Below are 14,539 nucleotides of genomic sequence, written 5' to 3'. Positions count from 1 at the left end.
GGTGGTGGGGTGGGGGTGTCTACGTGGGTTGAGGCCGGCACCTGCTGCTGCTGCTGCTGGGCTGCCACCCTGGCCTGGTGCTCCAGCTGCTCCAGCAGCTGCAGCTGCGGCAGCGTCAGCGTCAAGCGGGTTGCCTCGGAGCTGCTCCAGCAGCTGGGAAGTCAACAACCGTCATTAACAACAACAATCGCCATCAACAACAACAATCGCCATCAACAACAACAACCGGCATCAGCAACAACCACCAGCAGCAACAACAACCGCCATCAGCAACAACTGCCAGCATCAACAACAACCGCCACCAGCAACAACAACCGCCATCAGCAACAACCGCCATCACCAACAACAACCGCCAGCAGCAACAACCACCTCCATCAGCAACAACCGCCATCACCAACAACCACCTCCATCAGCAACAACCATGGGGCAACCGCAACAACTGCTATCAGCAACAACCACAGAGCGCCCTATCAACAGAACCACAGCACAACCACAAGCCGATATACATATCCACAACACCACAACCACAACACAGACACGACCACAACACGACACACAGACACAAGACCACACAGACACGACACAAGACCACACAGACGCGACACAGACACAACACACACAACACAGACGCGACACAGACACAACACACACAACACAGACGCGACACAGACACAACACAGACGCGACACAGACACAAGACCACACAGACACGACAACGACACAGACACGACACAGACACGACCACAAACACACCACAGACACGACACAAGACCACACAGACAGACACAACACAGACACGACACAAACACAACACAGACACGACCACAAGACCACATAGACACGACCACACCACACACACGACCACAAGACTAAACACAACACAGACACGACCACAAACACAACACAGACACGACCACAAACAAAACACAGACACGACACGAGACCACACAGACACAAGACCACACAGAAGCGACACAGACACAACACAGACACAACACAGACACAAGCACAAGACCACACAGACACGACCACAACACAGACACGAGACCACACAGACACAAACACAGACACAAACAGACACAACACAGACACACCACAGACACAACACAGACACACCACGACACCACACAGACACGACACAGACACCACCACAAGACCAAACACAACACAGACACAACACAGACACCGACACAGACACAAACACAGACACCACCACCCCACGTCTCACGGGCACCTGCAGCTTCTGCGTGGTGAGCGTCCCCACCGCAAGCTGCTCCTGCTGCAAGGGATTCTGGGAGGGGGCGAGGTGAGGTGCATGCTGGGACGCCCAGCCCTCCGCCGCGTTGGGCTGCCGCACGCACAGAGTGACACACAAGCGGGGGCGGAGTGAGAATCTGTGTGTAGACTGCAGGAGAAAGCTGAGGAGCGATAAAGCTCTTCACGAATGGCCCAGAATCGGTCATTACAAACCAGCTGCATCCAACACACAGCAACCGGTTAGTGCTGTACTAGTAACGAATTGTAAATGTCGTAGTGGGTTTAACTCTCCAACACACAGCAACCGGTTAGTGCTGTACTAGTAACGAATTGTAAATGTAGTAGTGGGTTTAACTCTCCAACTCACAGCAACCGGTTAGTGCTGTACTAGTAACGAATTGCAAATGTTGTAGTGGGTTTAACTCTCCAACACACAGCAACGGGTTAGTGCTGTACTAGTAACGAATTGTAAATGTTGTAGTGGGTTTAACTCTCCAACACACAGCAACCGGTTAGTGCTGTACTAGTAACGAATTGTAAATGTTGTAGTGGGTTTAACTCTCCAACACACAGCAACCGGTTAGTGCTGTACTAGTAACGAATTGTAAATGTTGTAGTGGGTTTAACTCTCAACACACAGCAACCGGTTAGTGCTGTCCTAGTAACGAATTGTAAATGTAGTAGTGGGTTTAACTCTGCAACACACAGCAACGGGTTAGTGCTGTCCTAGTAACGAATTGTAAATGTAGTAGTGGGTTTAACTCTGCAACACACAGCAACGGGTTAGTGCTGCACTAGTAACGAATTGTAAATGTCGTAGTGGGTTTAACTCTGCAACACACAGCAACGGGTTAGTGCTGTCCTAGTAACGAATTGTAAATGTTGTAGTGGTTTAACTCTGGGAGGGGAGGGTGGGAGGAGAGGGTGGGAGGAGAGGGAGGGAGGGGAGGGTGGGAAGGGAGGGGTGGGAGGGTGGGAAGGGAGGGGTGGGAGGGGAGGTGGGAAGAGAGGAAGAGAGGGAGGGAGGGGAGGGTGGGAGGGTGGGAGGGGAGGGAGGGAGGGTGGGAAGAGAGGGAGGGAGGGTGGGAAGAGAGGGAGGGAGGGTGGGAAGAGAGGGAGGGGAGGGAGGGAGGGTGGGAAGAGAGGGAGGGGAGGGAGGGGAGGGAGGGGAGGAGAGGGAGGGGAGGGAGGGAGGGAGAGGGAGGAGAGGGAGGGGTGGGAGGGGAGGGTGGGAGGGGAGGGAGGGAGGGTGGGAAGGGAGGGGAGGGAGGGAGGGTGGGAAGAGGGGGAGGGAGGGAGGGAGGGGAGGGAGGGAGGAGAGGGAGGGGAGGGAGGGAGGGAGGAGAGGGAGGGGAGAGTGGGAGGAGAGGGAGAAAAGGGGAGGGGAGTGTAGTGGGATGGTGGGGAGCAAGTCGCTCACCTTGGTGGTGAAGGAACTCTTGCGGATCTTGGCCGGGCTGTGCAGCTCGTCCCCGGCGCCGGCCACGTGGTGCGGGAGGGGCTGCTTGCTGCTGCGGCTGCTGCTGCTGCTGCTGCTCGAGGGGCGGCCTGCGTTGCACCGCCAAACACGTCCTGCGCCGGCTTGAATGCCTGAGGCGCGCGCGCGCGCAGACACAAAAATGAAGACAAAGATCCCCCGTGTAGCCTGTGACAGACCGTAGGGGCAAGTGCTGTTAAGCGAGTAGCAGCGTCGATGAAGGCTACCGGCAGAGTGGCACACGAGGGGGTGGGTGGCCAGCAGCACCACGCCCGGCCGCCTTTGTCTCCCCAGTGGCGATGTTCACTACACACCGCACCAGGTACTCGTTTGAGGCTGAGTCGACCTAGGGGAGGCCCAGGACGGGTTAAAATAATCCTCACTGGTGGTGTTGGCCGTGAGCGGGAATCGAACTCGGGTCGCCGGGTTCGTAGCGTAGCGCTAACCGCTGCAATACCGCTCCCCACACACGCACACACACGTGTGAGTGAGTGTACATACACACGCGTAAGTGTGTGTGTATTGTGAGCGTAGAAGACAGTGTGAGCGGAGAGGACAGTGTGAGCGGAGAGGAGAGTGTAAGCGAGGCCTGGGGTGACGTGAGCTCTGTGTGTGTGAGTGTAGCGGGTGTGTGTGTGTGTGTGAGCGTGGTGTGTGTGTGTGAGCGTGGTGTGTGTGTGTAGCGTGGTGTGTGTGAGCGTGGTGTGGATGTGTGTGAGTGTAGCGTGGTGTGTGTGTCTGTGTGTGTGTATCACCTGCTGTGGCGTGCTGGAGGATGATCCCTGACGCGACGTGAGCTCTGTGTGTGTGTATGTGTGTGGTGTGTATGTGTAGCGTGGTGTGTGTGTGTGTGTGTAGCGTGGTGTGGTGTGTGTGTGAGCGTGGTGTATGTGTGTGTAGCGTGGTGTGTGAGCGTGGTGTGTATGTGTGTGTGTGTGAGCGTGGTGTGTGTGTGTGAGCGTGGTGTGTGTGTGTATGTGGTGTGTGTGTGAGTATCACCTGCTGTGGCGTGCTGGAGGCTGATCCCTGACTTGACGTGAGCTCTGTGTGTATGTGTGAGTGTAGCGTAGTGTGTGTGTGTGTATGTGGTGTGTGTATGTGGTGTGTGAGTGTGTGTGTGTGTGGTGTGTGTGTGAGTATCACCTGCTGTGGCGTGCTGGAGGCTGATCCCTGACGTGACGTGAGCTCTGTGTGTATGTGTGAGTGTAGCGTGGTGTGTGTAGCGTGGTGTGTGTGTGAGTGTGGTGTGTGTATGTGTGTGGTGTGTATGTTGTGTGTGTGTGTAGCGTGCTGCGTGTGTGTGAGTGTGGTGTGTGTATGTGTGTAGCGTGGTGTGAGTGTGGTGTGTGTGTATGTGTGTGGTGTGTATGTTGTGTGTGTGTGTAGCGTGCTGTGTGTGTGTGAGCGTGGTGTGAGTGTGTGTGTAGCGTGGTGTGTGTATCACCTGCTGCGGCGTGCTGGAGGCTGACCCCTGACGCGACGTGAGCTCTGCGGGGATGGGGAGGCTCCACGCCTCCTCGATGCTGGGCAGCATCTTGGGCTTGCTGGCGAGCACGCCGGGGGGCAGGCTGCACAGCTGGCTCTGAGGGAGGGAGGGGCGCACGTGTAGAGGTGTTACGGGAGGGCAAACAAACACACCAGGGGTGGTTACGCCCGCACGCGGAAGGGTGCTTGCATCCACGTCCGCATCGGTTAGCCCTGGGGGGCTGAAACGGCGCTGTGATCCCTCATGGTCCCACCCCTCGGTGGGGGAGTTGCTTAAACCAGCGAAGAAGGAAGACCGGCTAGATAGGCGCTGGGACTCCCCTGGATCGCTGTCCTTCTCAGGACCGACCAGGGCAAGCCAGTGGCGTGGCACAGATGTATACACACACACAGACGTATACACTCTCCCAGTCTCCCCCACTCTCTATCCCCCCACTCCCCCCCCTTTCTCCCCCTCTCTCTCTCTCTCCCCTTCTATCCCCCCCACTCCCCCTCTCCCCCTTTCTATCCCCCTCCCACTCTCTCCCCCCACTCCCCCCCCCCTCTCTCTATCTCCCCCCCACTCTCCCCCTATCTACCTCCCCACTCCCCCCTCTCTCCCCCCTTCTCTCCATCTCCCCCCCACTCTCCCCCTATCTATCTCCCCCCTCTCCATCTCCCCCCCCAACTCCCCCCCCCCTGCCCCCACTCTCTATCCCCCCCCACTGTCCCTCTCTCCCACCCTCTCTCACTCCCCCACTCCTCCCCCACTCTCCCCTTCTATCCCCCCCCCCCACTCTCCCCCACTCCCCCCTTCTCTCTGTCTCCCCCCCACTCTCCCCCTATCTACCTCCCTACTCCCCCTTTCTATACCCCCCCCAACTCCCCGCCCCTCTCTCCCCCCCCCCACTCTCCCCCCACTCCCCCCTTCTCTCTCTCTCCCCCCCGCTCTCCCCCTATCTACCTCCCCACTACCCCCATCTCTCCCCCTCTCAATCCCCCCACTCCTCCCCCCCCACTCTCCCCTTCTATACCCCCCCACTCCCCCCCTCTCCACCCCCCCCCCCCGCCCCCACACCTGCAGGTGTTTGATGCGCTGTCCGAGGGCGCCCCCGTCTGTGCAGGCCTTGCTCTTGGCGGCGTTGCAGTAGCACTTGAGGGCGTCGTGCGGCTGGCTGCACGACTCGTACAGGATGCCCAGGTCCGTCCAGGCCGCCGCGTGCCCGTGGTCCAGTTGCACGGCGCAGATGTACGCCTGCAGCGCGTCCATCGGCTGGTTCTGCTGCTGGTACAGCACCCTGCGGGGCGCGCAAGCATGAGTGTGTGTGAGCACGGCGAGTGTGTGTGTGAGCGTAGTGTGTGTGTGAGCGTAGTGTGTGAGCACGGCAAGTGTGTAGTGTGCGTGTGTGTGAGCACGGCGAGTGTGTGTGTGTCGTGTGTGTGTGTAGTGTGTGTGTGAGCACGGCGAGTGTGTGTGTGGTGTGTGTGTGAAGCGTGTGTGTGTGTGAGCGTAGTGTGTGTGTGAGCGTAGCACACCCACTCACCCACCCACTCTCACCCACGCACTCTCACCCACCCACTCTCACTCTAACCCATCCACACTCACCCACACCCACCCACACCCACCCTCACACACCCACTGTCACCCACCCACTCTCACCCACTCACACACCCACACACACCCACTCTCACCCACCCACTGTCACCCACACCCACCCACCCACTGTCACCCACTCTCACCCACCCACACTCACCCTCACCCACTCACCCGATGGAACACCATGTGTCGGCGCTTGCCTCCGACTTGTCTATCGACTGGCGGTACGACACAAACGCATCGTGCACCTTGCCAATGCTGGAGAAGCACCTGGAAGGGAGGGAGAGAGGTGGGGGGGGGCAGTGAGAGAGGGTGAGTGGGGGGGTTGGTGGCGAGGGCGTCAGTGTGGCTAGGAGATGTTAACTACCTCGCCTGGTACACAGGAGGTCGTGGGTTCGATCCCGACCCTGATGCCTGCTGCTGCTGCTGTATATTTGGAGTTTGCGTCTCTCTCATCATCATCACGGTGGCTGGGAGATGTTAACTACCTCGCCTGGTACACAGGAGGTCGTGGGTTCGATCCCGACCCTGATGCCTGCTGCTGCTGCTGTATATTTGGAGTCTGCGTCTCTCTCCGCGTGGTCACCGCGTGGATTTGTCTCCGGCTCCTCCGGTTTTTTTCCCTCCACATACCCATAGACTCACTCTTACTCTGTAGAGCAGGGGGAGATCATACAAACTCCACTCACTCTGTAGAGCAGGGGGAGATCATACAAACTCCACTCACTCTGTAGAACACGGGGAGATCACACAAACTCCACTCACTCTGTAGAACAGGGGGAGATCATACAAACTCCACTCACTCTGTAGAACAGGGGGAGATCATACAAACTCCACTCACTCTGTAGAACACGGGGAGATCACACAAACTCCACTCACTCTGTAGAACAGGGGGAGATCATACAAACTCCACTCACTCTGTAGAACAGGGGGAGATCATACAAACCCCACTTACTCTGTAGAACAGGGGGAGATCATACAAACCCCACTTACTCTGTAGAACAGGGGGAGATCATACAAACTCCCCTCACTCACTCTGTAGAACAGGGGGAGATCATACAAACCCCACTCACTCTGTAGAACAGGGGGAGATCATACAAACCCCACTCACTCTGTAGAACAGGGGGAGATCATACAAACCCCACTCACTCTGTAGAACAGGGGGAGATCATACAAACCCCACTCACTCTGTAGAACAGGGGGAGATCATACAAACCCCACTCACTCTGTAGAACAGGGGGAGATCATACAAACTCCACTCACTCTGTAGAACAGGGGGAGATCATACAAACCCCACTCACTCTGTAGAACAGGGGGAGATCATACAAACCCCACTCACTCTGTAGAACAGGGGGAGATCATACAAACCCCACTCACTCTGTAGAACAGGGGGAGATCATACAAACCCCACTCACTCTGTAGAACAGGGGGAGATCATACAAACCCCACTCACTCTGTAGAACAGGGGGAGATCATACAAACTCCACTCACTCTGTAGAACAGGGGGAGATCATACAAACCCCACTCACTCTGTAGAACAGGGGGAGATCATACAAACCCCACTCACTCTGTAGAACAGGGGGAGATCACACAAACTCCCCTCACTCTTACTCTGTAGAACAGGGGGAGATCATACAAACTCCACTCTGTAGAGCAGGGGGAGATCATACAAACTCCACTCACTCTGTAGAACAGGGGGAGATCATACAAACCCCACTCACTCTGTAGAACAGGGGGAGATCACACAAACTCCCCTCACTCTTACTCTGTAGAACAGGGGGAGATCATACAAACTCCACTCACTCTGTAGAACAGGGGGAGATCATACAAACTCCACTCACTCTGTAGAACAGGGGGAGATCATACAAACTCCACTCACTCTGTAGAACAGGGGGAGATCATACAAACTCCACTCACTCTGTAGAACAGGGGGAGATCATACAAACTCCACTCACTCTGTAGGACAGGGGGAGATCATACAAACTCCACTCACTCTGTAGAACAGGGGGAGATCATACAAACCCCACTCACTCTGTAGAACAGGGGGAGATCATACAAACCCCACTCACTCTGTAGAACAGGGGGAGATCATACAAACTCCACTCACTCTGTAGAACAGGGGGAGATCATACAAACTCCCCTCACTCTTACTCTGTAGAACAGGGGGAGATCATACAAACCCCACTCACTCTGTAGAACAGGGGGAGATCATACAAACCCCACTCACTCTGTAGAACAGGGGGAGATCACACAAACTCCCCTCACTCTTACTCTGTAGAACAGGGGGAGATCATACAAACTCCACTCACTCTGTAGAGCAGGGGGAGATCATACAAACTCCACTCACTCTGTAGAACAGGGGGAGATCATACAAACCCCACTCACTCTGTAGAACAGGGGGAGATCACACAAACTCCCCTCACTCTTACTCTGTAGAACAGGGGGAGATCATACAAACTCCACTCACTCTGTAGAGCAGGGGGAGATCATACAAACCCCACTCACTCTGTAGAACAGGGGGAGATCACACAAACTCCCCTCACTCTTACTCTGTAGAACAGGGGGAGATCATACAAACTCCACTCACTCTGTAGAACAGGGGGAGATCATACAAACTCCACTCACTCTGTAGAACAGGGGGAGATCATACAAACTCCACTCACTCTGTAGAACAGGGGGAGATCATACAAACTCCACTCACTCTGTAGGACAGGGGGAGATCATACAAACTCCACTCACTCTGTAGAACAGGGGGAGATCATACAAACTCCACTCACTCTGTAGAACAGGGGGAGATCATACAAACCCCACTCACTCTGTAGAACAGGGGGAGATCATACAAACTCCACTCACTCTGTAGAACAGGGGGAGATCATACAAACCCCACTCACTCTGTAGAACAGGGGGAGATCATACAAACTCCACTCACTCTGTAGAACAGGGGGAGATCATACAAACCCCACTCACTCTGTAGAACAGGGGGAGATCATACAAACTCCACTCACTCTGTAGAACAGGGGGAGATCATACCAACTCCACTCACTCTGTAGAACAGGGGGAGATCATACAAACTCCACTCACTCTGTAGAACAGGGGGAGATCACACAAACTCCACTCACTCACTCTGTCGAACAGGGGGAGATCATACAAACTCCACTCACTCTGTAGAACAGGGGGAGATCATACAAACTCCACTCACTCTGTAGAACAGGGGGAGATCATACAAACTCCACTCACTCTGTAGAACACGGGGAGATCACACAAACTCCACTCACTCTGTAGAACAGGGGGAGATCATACAAACTCCACTCACTCTGTAGAACAGGGGGAGATCATACAAACTCCACTCACTCTGTAGAACAGGGGGAGATCATACAAACTCCACTCACTCTGTAGAACAGGGGGAGATCATACAAACTCCACTCACTCTGTAGAACACGGGGAGATCACACAAACTCCACTCACTCTGTAGAACAGGGGCAGATCACACAAACTCCACTCACTCACTCTGTAGAACAGGGGGAGATCACACAAACTCCACTCACTCACTCTGTAGAACAGGGGGAGATCATACAAACTCCACTCACCCACTCTGTAGAACAGGGGGAGATCACACAAACTCCACTCACCCACTCTGTAGAACAGGGGGAGATCACACAAACTCCACTCACCCACTCTGTAGAACAGGGGGAGATCACACAAACTCCCCTCACTCTTACTCTGTAGAACAGGGGGAGATCATACAAACCCCACTCACTCTGTAGAACAGGGGGAGATCATACAAACTCCACTCACTCTGTAGAACAGGGGGAGATCATACAAACTCCACTCACTCTGTAGAACACGGGGAGATCACACAAACTCCACTCACTCTGTAGAACAGGGGCAGATCACACAAACTCCACTCACTCACTCTGTAGAACAGGGGGAGATCACACAAACTCCACTCACTCACTCTGTAGAACAGGGGGAGATCATACAAACTCCACTCACCCACTCTGTAGAACAGGGGGAGATCACACAAACTCCACTCACCCACTCTGTAGAACAGGGGGAGATCACACAAACTCCACTCACCCACTCTGTAGAACAGGGGGAGATCATACAAACTCCCCTCACTCTTACTCTGTAGAACAGGGGGAGATCATACAAACCCCACTCACTCTGTAGAACAGGGGGAGATCATACAAACCCCACTCACTCTGTAGAACAGGGGGAGATCACACAAACTCCCCTCACTCTTACTCTGTAGAACAGGGGGAGATCATACAAACTCCACTCACTCTGTAGAGCAGGGGGAGATCATACAAACTCCACTCACTCTGTAGAACAGGGGGAGATCATACAAACCCCACTCACTCTGTAGAACAGGGGGAGATCACACAAACTCCCCTCACTCTTACTCTGTAGAACAGGGGGAGATCATACAAACTCCACTCACTCTGTAGAGCAGGGGGAGATCATACAAACCGCACTCACTCTGTAGAACAGGGGGAGATCACACAAACTCCCCTCACTCTTACTCTGTAGAACAGGGGGAGATCATACAAACTCCACTCACTCTGTAGAACAGGGGGAGATCATACAAACTCCACTCACTCTGTAGAACAGGGGGAGATCATACAAACTCCACTCACTCTGTAGAACAGGGGGAGATCATACAAACTCCACTCACTCTGTAGAACAGGGGGAGATCATACAAACTCCACTCACTCTGTAGAACACGGGGAGATCACACAAACTCCACTCACTCTGTAGAACAGGGGCAGATCACACAAACTCCACTCACTCACTCTGTAGAACAGGGGGAGATCACACAAACTCCACTCACTCACTCTGTAGAACAGGGGGAGATCATACAAACTCCACTCACCCACTCTGTAGAACAGGGGGAGATCACACAAACTCCACTCACCCACTCTGTAGAACAGGGGGAGATCACACAAACTCCACTCACCCACTCTGTAGAACAGGGGGAGATCACACAAACTCCCCTCACTCTTACTCTGTAGAACAGGGGGAGATCATACAAACCCCACTCACTCTGTAGAACAGGGGGAGATCATACAAACTCCACTCACTCTGTAGAACAGGGGGAGATCATACAAACTCCACTCACTCTGTAGAACACGGGGAGATCACACAAACTCCACTCACTCTGTAGAACAGGGGCAGATCACACAAACTCCACTCACTCACTCTGTAGAACAGGGGGAGATCACACAAACTCCACTCACTCACTCTGTAGAACAGGGGGAGATCATACAAACTCCACTCACCCACTCTGTAGAACAGGGGGAGATCACACAAACTCCACTCACCCACTCTGTAGAACAGGGGGAGATCACACAAACTCCACTCACCCACTCTGTAGAACAGGGGGAGATCATACAAACTCCCCTCACTCTTACTCTGTAGAACAGGGGGAGATCATACAAACCCCACTCACTCTGTAGAACAGGGGGAGATCATACAAACCCCACTCACTCTGTAGAACAGGGGGAGATCACACAAACTCCCCTCACTCTTACTCTGTAGAACAGGGGGAGATCATACAAACTCCACTCACTCTGTAGAGCAGGGGGAGATCATACAAACTCCACTCACTCTGTAGAACAGGGGGAGATCATACAAACCCCACTCACTCTGTAGAACAGGGGGAGATCACACAAACTCCCCTCACTCTTACTCTGTAGAACAGGGGGAGATCATACAAACTCCACTCACTCTGTAGAGCAGGGGGAGATCATACAAACCCCACTCACTCTGTAGAACAGGGGGAGATCACACAAACTCCCCTCACTCTTACTCTGTAGAACAGGGGGAGATCATACAAACTCCACTCACTCTGTAGAACAGGGGGAGATCATACAAACTCCACTCACTCTGTAGAACAGGGGGAGATCATACAAACTCCACTCACTCTGTAGAACAGGGGGAGATCATACAAACTCCACTCACTCTGTAGAACAGGGGGAGATCATACAAACTCCACTCACTCTGTAGGACAGGGGGAGATCATACAAACTCCACTCACTCTGTAGAACAGGGGGAGATCATACAAACTCCACTCACTCTGTAGAACAGGGGGAGATCATACAAACCCCACTCACTCTGTAGAACAGGGGGAGATCATACAAACTCCACTCACTCTGTAGAACAGGGGGAGATCATACAAACTCCACTCACTCTGTAGAACAGGGGGAGATCATACAAACCCCACTCACTCTGTAGAACAGGGGGAGATCATACAAACTCCACTCACTCTGTAGAACAGGGGGAGATCATACAAACTCCACTCACTCTGTAGAACAGGGGGAGATCATACAAACTCCACTCACTCTGTAGAACAGGGGGAGATCATACAAACTCCACTCACTCTGTAGAACAGGGGGAGATCATACAAACTCCACTCACTCTGTAGGACAGGGGGAGATCATACAAACTCCACTCACTCTGTAGAACAGGGGGAGATCATACAAACTCCACTCACTCTGTAGAACAGGGGGAGATCATACAAACCCCACTCACTCTGTAGAACAGGGGGAGATCATACAAACTCCACTCACTCTGTAGAACAGGGGGAGATCATACAAACCCCACTCACTCTGTAGAACAGGGGGAGATCATACAAACTCCACTCACTCTGTAGAACAGGGGGAGATCATACAAACTCCACTCACTCTGTAGAACAGGGGGAGATCATACAAACTCCACTCACTCTGTAGAACAGGGGGAGATCATACAAACTCCACTCACTCTGTAGAACAGGGGGAGATCATACAAACTCCACTCACTCTGTAGAACAGGGGGAGATCACACAAACTCCACTCACTCACTCTGTCGAACAGGGGGAGATCATACAAACTCTACTCACTCTGTAGAACAGGGGGAGATCACACAAACTCCACTCACTCACTCTGTCGAACAGGGGGAGATCATACAAACTCCACTCACTCTGTAGAACAGGGGGAGATCATACAAACTCCACTCACTCTGTAGAACACGGGGAGATCACACAAACTCCACTCACTCTGTAGAACAGGGGGAGATCATACAAACTCCACTCACTCTGTAGAACAGGGGGAGATCATACAAACTCCACTCACTCTGTAGAACACGGGGAGATCACACAAACTCCACTCACTCTGTAGAACAGGGGCAGATCACACAAACTCCACTCACTCACTCTGTAGAACAGGGGGAGATCACACAAACTCCACTCACTCACTCTGTAGAACAGGGGGAGATCATACAAACTCCACTCACCCACTCTGTAGAACAGGGGGAGATCACACAAACTCCACTCACCCACTCTGTAGAACAGGGGGAGATCACACAAACTCCACTCACCCACTCTGTAGAACAGGGGGAGATCACACAAACTCCCCTCACTCTTACTCTGTAGAACAGGGGGAGATCATACAAACCCCACTCACTCTGTAGAACAGGGGGAGATCATACAAACTCCACTCACTCTGTAGAACACGGGGAGATCACACAAACTCCACTCACTCTGTAGAACAGGGGCAGATCACACAAACTCCACTCACTCACTCTGTAGAACAGGGGGAGATCACACAAACTCCACTCACTCACTCTGTAGAACAGGGGGAGATCACACAAACTCCACTCACTCACTCTGTAGAACAGGGGGAGATCATACAAACTCCACTCACCCACTCTGTAGAACAGGGGGAGATCACACAAACTCCACTCACCCACTCTGTAGAACAGGGGGAGATCACACAAACTCCACTCACCCACTCTGTAGAACAGGGGGAGATCATACAAACTCCCCTCACTCTTACTCTGTAGAACAGGGGGAGATCATACAAACCCCACTCACTCTGTAGAACAGGGGGAGATCATACAAACCCCACTCACTCTGTAGAACAGGGGGAGATCACACAAACTCCCCTCACTCTTACTCTGTAGAACAGGGGGAGATCATACAAACTCCACTCACTCTGTAGAGCAGGGGGAGATCATACAAACTCCACTCACTCTGTAGAACAGGGGGAGATCATACAAACCCCACTCACTCTGTAGAACAGGGGGAGATCACACAAACTCCCCTCACTCTTACTCTGTAGAACAGGGGGAGATCATACAAACTCCACTCACTCTGTAGAGCAGGGGGAGATCATACAAACCCCACTCACTCTGTAGAACAGGGGGAGATCACACAAACTCCCCTCACTCTTACTCTGTAGAACAGGGGGAGATCATACAAACTCCACTCTGTAGAACAGGGGGAGATCATACAAACTCCACTCACTCTGTAGAACAGGGGGAGATCATACAAACTCCACTCACTCTGTAGAACAGGGGGAGATCATACAAACTCCACTCACTCTGTAGAACAGGGGGAGATCATACAAACTCCACTCACTCTGTAGGACAGGGGGAGATCATACAAACTCCACTCACTCTGTAGAACAGGGGGAGATCATACAAACCCCACTCACTCTGTAGAACAGGGGGAGATCATACAAACCCCACTCACTCTGTAGAACAGGGGGAGATCATACAAACCCCACTCACTCTGTAGAACAGGGGGAGATCACACAAACTCCCCTCACTCTTACTCTGTAGAACAGGGGGAGATCATACAAACTCCACTCACTCTGTAGAGCAGGGGGAGATCATACAAACTCCACTCACTCTGTAGAACAGGAGGAGATCATACAAACCCCACTCACTCTGTAGAACAGGGGGAGATCACACAAACTCCCCTCACT

At 53.3% G+C, this 14,539-nt stretch overlaps 1 protein-coding gene across 1 annotated transcript in view; it reads right to left on the bottom strand.

The window, feature by feature from the left end:
* The window catches only part of LOC144952252 (lysine-specific demethylase 6A-like), a 56,984-nt gene that overhangs the window by 25,722 nt on the left and 16,723 nt on the right, over window positions 1–14,539 (bottom strand). The window contains 8 exon segments of the mRNA XM_078882683.1: window positions 42–98; window positions 1,235–1,348; window positions 2,678–2,755; window positions 2,757–2,793; window positions 2,795–2,847; window positions 4,179–4,316; window positions 5,277–5,496; window positions 5,967–6,065. Of these exon segments, the coding sequence (XP_078738809.1) occupies window positions 42–98; window positions 1,235–1,348; window positions 2,678–2,755; window positions 2,757–2,793; window positions 2,795–2,847; window positions 4,179–4,316; window positions 5,277–5,496; window positions 5,967–6,065 (796 nt within the window).

This window comes from Lampetra fluviatilis, chromosome 66 (genome assembly GCF_964198595.1).
Source record: "Lampetra fluviatilis chromosome 66, kcLamFluv1.1, whole genome shotgun sequence".
NCBI classification, from domain to species: domain Eukaryota; kingdom Metazoa; phylum Chordata; class Hyperoartia; order Petromyzontiformes; family Petromyzontidae; genus Lampetra; species Lampetra fluviatilis.
Note: the sequence above shows the minus strand (reverse complement) of the source record. Positions and strands in the feature narration are given on the sequence as shown.